Source organism: Myiozetetes cayanensis, unplaced genomic scaffold (assembly GCF_022539395.1).
Source record: "Myiozetetes cayanensis isolate MyiCay16 unplaced genomic scaffold, myiCay2020 scf5-8, whole genome shotgun sequence".
Classification (NCBI taxonomy): domain Eukaryota; kingdom Metazoa; phylum Chordata; class Aves; order Passeriformes; family Tyrannidae; genus Myiozetetes; species Myiozetetes cayanensis.
Genome location: NW_026087742.1, coordinates 65,772,348 through 65,783,513, shown reverse-complemented (window position 1 = coordinate 65,783,513; position 11,166 = coordinate 65,772,348). Strand labels below are relative to the sequence as shown.

The 11,166-nt window shown below is 35.5% G+C and overlaps 1 protein-coding gene across 3 annotated transcripts in view; it reads right to left on the bottom strand.

Annotated features, from left to right (window-relative positions):
- Positions 1-3,720: 3,720 nt before the first annotated feature.
- PIBF1 (progesterone immunomodulatory binding factor 1) overlaps positions 3,721-11,166 on the bottom strand; it is a 109,538-nt gene continuing 102,092 nt past the window's right edge. For all 3 annotated transcript variants that reach the window (XM_050331584.1, XM_050331582.1, XM_050331583.1), the window contains one exon: positions 3,721-10,542. In XM_050331584.1, the coding sequence (XP_050187541.1) occupies positions 10,486-10,542 (57 nt within the window). In that variant the 3' untranslated portion in view covers positions 3,721-10,485. The remainder of the gene's footprint in view (positions 10,543-11,166) is intronic.

Genomic DNA, 11,166 nt, shown 5'->3' with positions numbered 1-11,166 from the left:
GTTGATGACAATATTGATCTTCCTGGGTGAGGAAATTTCTGCATTTTTAATGGCGTAGTGTAATGAAAAGGCACAACTGCATCCGCCTTCATGGTTTCTGTTTGCCTCCTGATGAACACTTTCCATCAAGGAAGGAACTGCCTCCACACAGTTTAATTTACTTGAGGTAAAGCGTAGTCAGAAAATGACAGATTTGCCAATACTGCAACAATCTAGAAATAAGATGATAGGTGAAAAATGATAGTGGGTATCGGTGATGACTCAAATGTCTGCTCACAATAGGCCTTTAGATGTGACATACGTCTATCAAAATGGATCAACACAGAATCATCCCTTTTCTCAAATAAGTCACATAAGTAAGATGTCTATTAAAATAGAAGTCAAATCAAATGTTACAGAAGGTGAAATATCTAATGACATAGGGCTCCATTACATATCTCACCCTAGTTTTGCTAAGTATATTATTCCTAGGAGCTGCAGATGCATTCAGAGTCCTTTAGAATGTTTTAAATTTAAGTTTTCAGACATATATTAAGTAATAAATTATGGTAAATAATATTCAACATAGTTAAACAGTTAACACAATGTTGCCTTTCTCCCTCATCATTTTTGCCTTTCTGAAAATATTTAGAGCCTGATGAACAGAAGTGAATAATTTTTTCAGTAAGAAAAACATGAAACACTTTGTTAAAATTGGCACTCATAGCTTCAGCTTCAAGTGTCAGATTATTTTCTACAAAACATACTGGAAAAGCATGCAACAGAATATTCAGGACAATATTCAATTCAGCTTTATTCTGCACCTCTTTTAAGGATATTAATTTATTCAAGTAATTAAGGATATTTTTTTCAAAAAGAGGCATTTAACTTGCAGTCATATGTTACAACCACCTTAGCTTGTTTCCACTTGTAATATATTAATATTTTTCTAAAAGTTCTTTTTTTCATAATTGTTTTTTGAAAATGCTTTTTGCATTATTAAAGAAGAATATAAATAAAAAGAAGTATTTTTAGAACAAGAGACCAATATAAAAACCTTTCTCCATTTTAATGATACTTCGTTAATTTTTTTTTACTAGAGCTGCTCTAGATCGAAATATTTATGTATTAGGATGTTCACATTTGACCCATAGGTATTCTTGTTGCTGGGTGACTTAATGGAAGTTTGGTCTATGCCTATTGTGTTATGGTATGGAAAACTGCTGTTCATGAATGTACAGCTCATTTCAAATGTGTTTACCTGACCGGTTCATAACATGCTTAGTTAAGCTACAGGGCTCGCTTACGCACGAACTCGTAAGTAATGTGGCAAGTTGGATGAGGCAAGACTTTAACAACGTCTTAATCCCTGTGCTGCTTGAAAGATATAAATAAGATAAAGGAGAGGAAAAGTTGATTCAATCTTTTAACAAAACAAGGCTTCTTTCTCTTTAGATTGCATACTGATAACTTTGTAGAGTAACAAAATACAAAGCCTCTTTTAATTACTAGAAAACCTTGTTTCTGTGTGATTCAAGAGTAAGGCCTAATGATTCATAAATTTGGCACACAGTTTTGGGTACAAATCACCATAAGATACTACATAAGTGCATGTAACGTGGGGAAAAAATGTATTTTATTGCACAGGAGAAACAATCTAATATTAAAACATGCTTTTTGTCAGGATCAGGATAAACATCCTGTTCTAAATGTTTTAAAGTGTTTTACCATGCAGGACTACAGTTTTTAAAACTTTAAGTTTTGCATTCAATATGACTTCACTGACAAGTAAAAGAAATAAAAGTGGAAGGGAAGAAAAAGTTACCTCGTTTCCTTTTGCTTCATATTAGCATTGCCAGGTGATGCAAAGACAGCAGGTTGCAATTGCACAAACAGTCTTTCATCAACATCACATCTGCATCCATTCCTGCTATTTTAAATCTTACATTAAAACAATTATTTGAAGATAGTGAAATTCACCTATGTAATAATTAATCATAGTAGGTTAGACCAGCTTGGTCCACTGTGTTCTATCAACAGAAGCATTTTGCAACAATCCATTGCAGCACTTCCAATCCAGGTGACGTTATTTATACTATAGAGCAGTGTCAATAAGCTTTCCTGGTGTCTAATTTAAGAATATAAAAAAAGAAAGCTCTATGTTCTTTATCCCAAGGACATTTTGGTACCATTAAACTAGTTTCATGTCAGTATTTCCTTCAAAAATATCACACTGAGGCAGAGTGTCATACAATGCCCACCTCCCTCTACTTTAAATGCAGGAGTGAAAACTGGGCTCACAGAAAGCTAAGTAATAACCAGACAGCCAAAAAAAGTTGCCTATTCACTGAATTATGCAGCTTAAACTCTACAATTACTTCATTAATCATTAATGCATTATATTTTTAAATATCTACCTTCCATCAAATGCTATGGCCCTAATTTGTTTTATTGTATTAAATGTACTCTAACTGGCAATATACAATGGAAAAGTTCTAACCTTTGCAAAGTGTTCAAGTAGTCATGGCATCCATAATCCTTAATATTTGTCAAAGGTTCCTTACTCTTTCATGAAGACAGGTGCTTAAGAATGGGATAAATAAAAACCTAGAAAACTGGAATTTTTTTAAAGCAGATATTAGAAAACGAAGGAAGAGGCACATATTAAATTCAGTACCCCATCAGTACTTTGGAGCTTTTACACAGTCTGTAGAAGGTGCCTCAAACTAATAGACTGGAAGTTCTGAATGTTGTCTTGGCAGTGTCTTTTCAAAGCTGAAAGGCTGAAGACCACTCCTTTCTTCAGGAATGCCCCCATCATTACCTTACCTTCTATGAACACTCAGCAGGGATGATCAGATTAAATCCTATCCACAACCTGAGGAAAATGGTACTCATTTTCTTATGGTAGCAGTTTAATGACTACAGAGCACTGTGAAGCCAAGAGCCTTACCAGGTTTGTTCAAACTGTTTTTGCTCCAATAAATCCATGTTCAGGATCACGCTTGTTCCTACTGCAAACCCAACAACTGGCATTTCATACAGGGTGAAGAAATGTTAGTACTGTCATCTCTCTGTGTAGAAGTAGGGCTTTGTGTTGTCAGGACTAGGACTAGCTTAGGTGATGTCTGAGAATGCCAGCATATGTCTGCTTTTGACACCTCCATGGCTGAGGGGCACCCAAGCAAGAGAACCATACAGTTACATTGTTATGTTTTCAGAAATTAGATAGAAGTGATAAGAATATAGAACACAGAAAATCTCTTAGATGAAAGAGTAACAAAAAACATAGCTGAGAAACTGGATTAGGCAATCTTGTTTCCAGAAACATCCAGTGGATCTGGAAGCTTGCTTATCAAAGATAATGTATTTTTTTTATGAAAACTAGGGCTGTAATTAAAATCAGTAAATGCGGTGCTGTCTGCTCTTGGGCCTTGGAGAGTTTGCACCTTTCTGTCAAAAATTTTACAATTCCTAGAGCCAGAACAGAGGATCAGACAAGCCCATGAAGACGATGCAGTACAGTAATATATTTTTAAAAAAAAAAATTTCCAGATACTTTATTGTAATTTAATTCATGACCAAAACCACCTTAAACATGGATGCTCACAGAAAAATATTTTACTTTGTATTAAAAATAAATATAACTAAACCCAAATAATTTCACTTACATTTATGTTAAAAATGTATATGAATATATACAAAACATTTCAGTTTACAACTACAAAAGAATAATAAATTATCAAAGATCTTGATATTACTGCACCTGGAAACATAAAAACTTTACATAGTTTGTTTCTTTGTAATTTCACAGAGTTTACTGATTTGAAAATACTCTGTACTTGTTTTTAAATCATTCAGCTATCTCAGAATCACTATCATGGTGTAAATATATTTGACAAAGGTTTCAGCCTGCACAGATTTGAAATGGCACATCAGAATGAAAAACCGCTATATTTCATAGGATTGGCTATTTGGTTTTCATGGACAAGAGATCTAATCAGCTCACTCAGGTTTCCCTAAGGGAGGTTTCAGACAGTCTCATTGTGTAGGAGGGCATCCTGGCTGCCACTGAGATTAGCCTGCAGAGATTTTTCAGGGTTGAGAAAGAAAGGTAAGCTCCCTCCTGCTGCTGGTAAACACTGTTATTGTTCTCCCATTCCCTGCTGAATGGCACAAATGCAATTCTGCAACGTAATTACTGCAATAATGAAAGAAATGACACAAAATGACAAGGAATGTGCTAATTCAGTAAGACTCAAGCCATTGACATATTAGTCCCTTTACTGCTCATTGTTACTTTCAAGCACGTACTCCTTTACTCATAAAGGAGTGAGTGAATTCTGGGGACTTAGTATTTAAATAATAAGTTAATAAAATAAAGATTAATGTCCAAGAAAAGGTGCCTAATGATCTCTTGGGAGTTGTCTGGTCAGTACCTGAACACAGAACATCTCTGATGAAGTATCAGAAAAAAAGGACTTAGCCATCCTTGCAGGACTTGTAGACTGTTTCCCAAAAGTGAAGATTCACTGGAATGCTATTTATATGCTAACCTCCAGGAAGGAAAAAAAGACAAGTGCATAGACTGCATTGAAATATTGTATTTTTCCCTTGCTTAGAATTCTCACAATACCACAGATGAGTGATATTAATTTTTTGGTGAATGTCTTACATGTAGCCCCAGATGACTGCTCCACTGGCTTTGGGAGTTGTGTGCTTGGAAACCACAGGCCTGCAAAGCACAGAGTGACAAGTCTCCTGTATGTGTGGGACTTTACCCGTGATGGGGAGAATGAGAAAGCTTGGGCACAGAAATGACCCTCTCTCAAGGCCTCAGAGAGAACTCAGTGGGAATATTTTCAACTTTTTTTTAAAGAAGAACCACTGCACTTCAGTAACAATCCTGTATTCACATGTATATTCACATATATATTGTATATGAAAATTCCCTTGTAGAAGTCAAGCACTACATTGCCAGACTCTACCTAATAATAATGCACAAAATAAACAAATCCTTCTAAAAAACTGAATAAGAAAAGACAGTCTTGCATGCCACAATATGTATCTCTAAAATCACGAAAAACAGGACCACTGGGAATTGCTAACGATTTCAGCTGCAACAGTGAATAATCTAAGTAATCCTTTTTCTATTGAACCAAAAGGAAAAATGAAAAGACTTTCATTGAAATACAGTCATAAATTCCATCCATAAGACTTTTCCTGCAATTAAGTTACATTTACTGATCCACTACTCCCTTAAAAGGAGCATTAACACAAAGACTTCAATTATTCATGGTCAAACAAAGTTGATTCTATTACTTCAGTCAAAGCAGCATTCTCTTTTGCTGTGGTTATTTCTGTACTATCTTCAAAAAGGGCACACAGTCTGTGAAAACATCTCAGTTTTTGAGTAAAAGCTATTTCCACGATCCATCCTAACTTTTTACATTTAATATAATACTTCTGCCATTTGCTCCTTTTATGAGGATGAAATTTGCTGGGGATTTTTGTCCCCTTCATCCTTTAAAGGGTAAACTGATTGAAATTCACCATTTTTTTGAACCTAGTTCCAATGTCCTGAGAAAAAGTCTCTGTCTCTCTCAAAAAGAAAAACCAAGAAACAAACTCCACAAGTATTTACTGTCATGCAAAACTTATCAGTGAGGAAAGAAACCCGGGGAACTCTTTCTTCAAAATGAACTCTGTAGAAGAAAGTTCGTGGTTCTTGTGCTGTCAGTAGAGGGCTTAAAGAGCTGCAGAGGGTCTGACATCTGCGAAGAACTGTACCTACTCCTTCTACTGCTAAAAGCTTCTGCAGCAGTCGCCACTCCCTCTGCCCTAATTCCCAACTACCGTACGTTTCTGCTAGCGATGCTGTCCCCGAGAGTTGGCACCTCATACTGCTGTCAATTGCTGCCCAGCTTCAGCCCCAAATACCCCAAGTGTAACTGCCTTACTTAAGCTACGGAAGCATGCATTTTAAAGGTCAAGAGTTCCCAATCAATCCTAGGAATTTAGGAAGGGGATAATATTGCCCAAAGACACTAAGCAAAACTTGATCTTCTAGAGATACTTGTTTCATTTTCAAAGGTTGAGAATGAATACAGATTCTCGATATTCTTTGGTATCGGAAAATACCAGGGATACATTTCTTTGACTCAGTAAGAAGTCTGGCATGTGATCTACTAAATGTAATGTTAACAGGGATAGAAACGCTTTCCTCAGTAGACCTCCCTAACGAGCACAACCCTGAAAGATGACAGGATGTTACAGACTCAAATTGTTGTGCATAAGTTTGTTTTCATGTAAATGTGTTACAGACCGACAACTGAGTGAGGCACACATACATAATAACATTAAATACTTTTTCAAAAGGTAATAATTTGTTTCTACAATGTCATGTTTTCTGAGTCATCTGTTTCAAACACATGGAAGTTGATGAATGCTTATCAGGAGTAAAAGAATTTTGCCTGACCGTCTTACAGATGTCAGAGGTTAAATAGACTGAAGTGTTCTTTTTTTTCTGGAACTAGGTTTCCTACAAAAGTATAACTGAGACAGAGAAGAACAGCTAATGATTAAGAGGCAGGAAATTGTATCCCAGAGATATTGACAAATAGTCAGATAACTAATATTTGAATTTACAATTTTTCATTTTTTACAAGGTTTCATCACTGTTTTGTACAGAGATTCTTGAAAGGGATGAAGACTACAAATCCCAATGACATATTGTTTCTTTGTACAGAAAATATTTAGAAACTACACTGCCAGTGAATTATGACCATAGGATTCAGCAATAAGCTGTAAAAGTTTAGGTCCTTATTAAAAAAAAAGTAATTATGTTTTCAAATTTTTCCTCAAGTAAGAGATTATCTTGATGCACTAAAGGTTCTTTGCTTCAAACAAGGGACAGAAAGGTGAGAAAGCAATTAAAAAAAGAAAAAACAGTGTTAAAAAAAAGAAAAAACATCCTAACCTGCTCTAAACCACTGTCCTTCCTTCTTTCCAGTTTAAACCCTATATTTACAAAACTTATCACTTAAGTAACACCTACTTAATGTACCACGAAATGTAATAGTGGATAAAGATTTATTTAGGCTTTGCTGCCTTTGGTTTGAAAAAGAGGAACTGAGGATGATTATGTGGGTTGGCACTTCAGTCACAAGTTACTTAGATGCATGACTGGCCTTAGAAATTTTTCTTTACTTCATTATTTTTGACTCACACATCATTGACACAAGGTCTGCTACAATGGGAGATTGCAAAGACCATGAAGAATAATTTTGGAACAATTCATTTGACAACTATGTTTGTGGGAAAGAACATCAGTGAAAGTGCTGTACAGGTAATGCAACTGCACCTTTTCATTACTTAAAGAGTAAAAAGCTTAATTAATTTTTGCTGTAAGGCATCTTACATTTGAATAGTTATATTTAAGTGACATTCTAGTTTTCTCATGAGAAGCTTAGAAGGTCTCCTCCTAGATAATTAATTATAGCCTTGGAGTCTAGTGAGGAATCACAGGAAAAATACAAAATCTTCAACTGGAAAAAAACCCCAAAACATATTGAGAAGATTTACAAAGGGCCTACATTGATTACAAGAACTTGCCAACAACACTGTGTGTTATCGGTGTGTTCCAGTAAATTATTTTTGCACATCTAAAGATGGACCTCGGTAATAATTAAAAAAAAAAACAAACCCAAAACCCCTCAATCCTTTGTCAGAATATGTCACTTTGTCATCCTAAGAGCTGTTTAAATGTTAATAAAATCTTACCATAAATCAGCCTAATATTCTGGCAGCCTTCTTAAAAAAATGGGCTGCCTGGAGGACAAAGAACTTTACAATGCACAATTCTGTAAGAGTCAAAATGTTCCTGTGTATTGCATTTCCATAGAAGAATTAAACAGAATTTTGTCTTTTGAATAGTAAAAGCAAATAAATGTCACTATCTTGTATCAGTGTATTTAGAAATAACACTATGGAGTAATTTAGGTTGGACAAGAATGCTGAAAATCAGTCATCTAGTCCATCTCAAAGTCAGGTCCTATTATACCAGTTTGCTCAGGACTTAGTCCAGTTGAGTTCTGAACACCTCCAAGGATGAAGATTCCATCCCCTCTCTAGGCTAACTGTTCCAGTATTTGACCACCGCTACAGTAAAAACATTTTTCATAAGAGCTAACTGAGTTTCCCAGTGCTCCACCCTGTGTCCATTGTCTCTTAGGCTATCATCGCTGTGCACCTCTGAGAGGAGTCTGGCCCTGCTGTCTCTTAGGTAGGTGGAGACTGCAACAAGTGCCTCCCCTAAGTCCTCTAATCTTAAGGCTGTACCAACCCAGTTCTTTCAGCCTCCCCTTCTACATCAGGTGCTTTAGCCCCTGATCATCTTGGTGCACCTCTGCTAGACTCCCAGCAGTATCTCAGTGTCTTTCTTGAACAAGCCCAAAACTGGGTGCAATGCTCCAGATGCGATCTCCCACGTACCAAACAGAAGGGATCACTTCCCTGCATCTGCTGGCTATCCTGTTGGTAAAGGCACCCAGGATGCAGCTGGCACATTGCCGACTCACATTCCATTTGTTGTGTAGTAGGACCTTAAGGTCTGTTCCTGCCAAGCTGCTTTTCAGAAGTGTTGGCATATGGGGTTATTCCACCCTCAGTGTGGGACTGCAATTGGTTTTGTTAAACTTCATACAGTTCTTGTGGACCCAATTTCCAGCCTGTTGAGATCCTCTGAGACCTTGCCCTCCACTGTATAGACTACTCCCACAAATCTGGTATTGCCTGTGAACTTGCCAAGGGATGCTACTATTCCAGTTGGACTTTGCACTGTTGATCACATTTTCTGCAGGTTGGTGTGTCAGCCAATTTTCCATCCACCCTACATTCCTTATCTCACCAGTTTGTCTATAAGGATATTATAGGCAAACAAATAGTAAATACTTAAGATTCTAGCCTAGTATCTTGCCTAAAACAGCTCGCAGTCCTTCTAGATAATACAATTTAATTATTCATTGGTAACAGACAAACTGGATAGTCTGGGAAGTTAAACTGGGGACTGAATCATTACGGAGTATCTATTGCAAACTACAAAATTAGGTCTGCATATAGGAGCTGTTTCATAGGAAGTAAAAGTTAAGGATTCTGTTCACATAAAAATATAAATTAGATAAAACCTAGACTTCAGGAAACCAAAGTTATTCAGAAATGTCTGTACTGATAGGTTTGTGTGATTTCCTTCCCCAGTGAAGAGCCTAATAAAAGATATTACCTCTGTCTACATACTTGGCCTCCCTCACTCGCAAAATGATAATTTTAAACCTGTGATGCGTAACTGCCAGCATTTTTACCTCACTGTCTCAGAACTAAAAAACAAAAATAAAAGAAACTGAAGCTTTCCTGGAGTAGAGGAGGTATAGCTGTGCTTCAAATTGCTGTTTGGAAAATGAAGAAAAGTGTATCTGGGAATCTTTAGCTTGATATAACTCAATAGTATATAGTAAATAATTACTGCTCACGTCCAGGTAGGAACAAATAATCGATTGAAGAGATATTGTCAATGAAAAAGGAGCTGAGAAAACGGAGCTTTCTCTTAAATGAAATTCAAGCAATATTTTCAGTATGCAGTACTTAAAAAAATATCATCTATATTTATGTTATATATAGAAATAAACCATATGCAGTCAAAAGTGCTTTAAAATATTAGAGAACTTTTCTACAGTCAAAATAGATGGTGGAGTGGAATAAATAAGTAGAATGTCTTCTTTGAAGATGGGGTTTATTTTCATACAATTAAATATGGCAAGTTACCCATTTCACCAGTACAGCCTTACAGTACTCACATATCAGGGTTCTTTTTTTATTATTTCATTGATGTAACTACACTACTATCTAGCCCATTAAGTATCATTGTTGATAATTAAGAGGCATTTTATTGCTTCTTTAGAGTATTTTTAGTGCCTGTTTGGTTATACAAATGACATCAAATGACAAACTACAAATCAAAGCTGATAAGAAATTATTTTTTTCCAGCTGACATAGAAAGTAGGATGTAGTTTAATGCTAAATCATGTATTTTTTTTAAATTTCTGTAAGTCAAAATAGTTGCAAGGAATGTGACATGAAACACAGGGTCCAAGAAAAACGATATAAAAAAGCTGAAACATGTATTCATTTGACCACTCTGAATAACGCATCCTTTAACTGCCCAGATTATAAATGTGTACAACATGCTAATGTTTATTTATCTTTTAAAATTCAAATATATGTTAGTAAAATCATTGCACACATTATTTCCACACATTTTATTCACATGACAGATCTAAAAATTATTTTATGAAGCATAAGATTATTTGACAATTACAAAAGATCCAAAACAGCTGCTAAAGCCAAAACAGTTGTTTGCCTTTAAGGTAAAAAGGGCATCATTATGGTGAAAATGACTTCCTTTGAAGAAAAGCTCCCCAAAGAATTATTTTGAATACTTCTGGAAAAATGCTATGGTGATGTTTTCTTCTGCAGTTTCTTGTACCATACAGGTGCCTCTTTGTTTGTCTGTAAAATAAAGAACATTTAATTGTGCGGCAGTGAACATCAGAAGAAAAACACGCAATCTACATTAAAGTCTATTTCCTTCCTATGTAGTTCACAGGGATAATTGAGTTTTTTGCTTAAATGCAAGTATTAAAAACAAAACTGTGCATTTAAGGTTACTATTACAACATATCTGTATTACAGCCTCCCTATTTCCAGATTATAAAAGTAGACTATACAGTAAAAACTAAATTATATTTAAAAATAGCCATCACAATGAAAACATGCATAACTGTGCCATAAATAGGTTTCATTTCAAATAACATCATCTGACTTTCTCAGTTGAGAAGAGAATGGAACTTAGAAAAGAGATCTTAGGTGTGCCAAAATTAACCAACACTTTATGCAGAAATTTAGTTCTTAAAAATGATTAATAAAAATAAAAGAATTCAGGAGTTTTCTGACACTGCAGACAGTATTTTAACTGCAGAGAGTTATCTGTGAGCAACTTTGCCTTGCCTTCATAATCCTACGGGCTACTGCTACACAGTCAGGATTGCTTAACATTCTTGTTGCAAATTCAGTGGTGGTTTGTATAAAACAAAATAGTTTTAGTTTTTATAGAAATAAAACTAATGAAGTGGA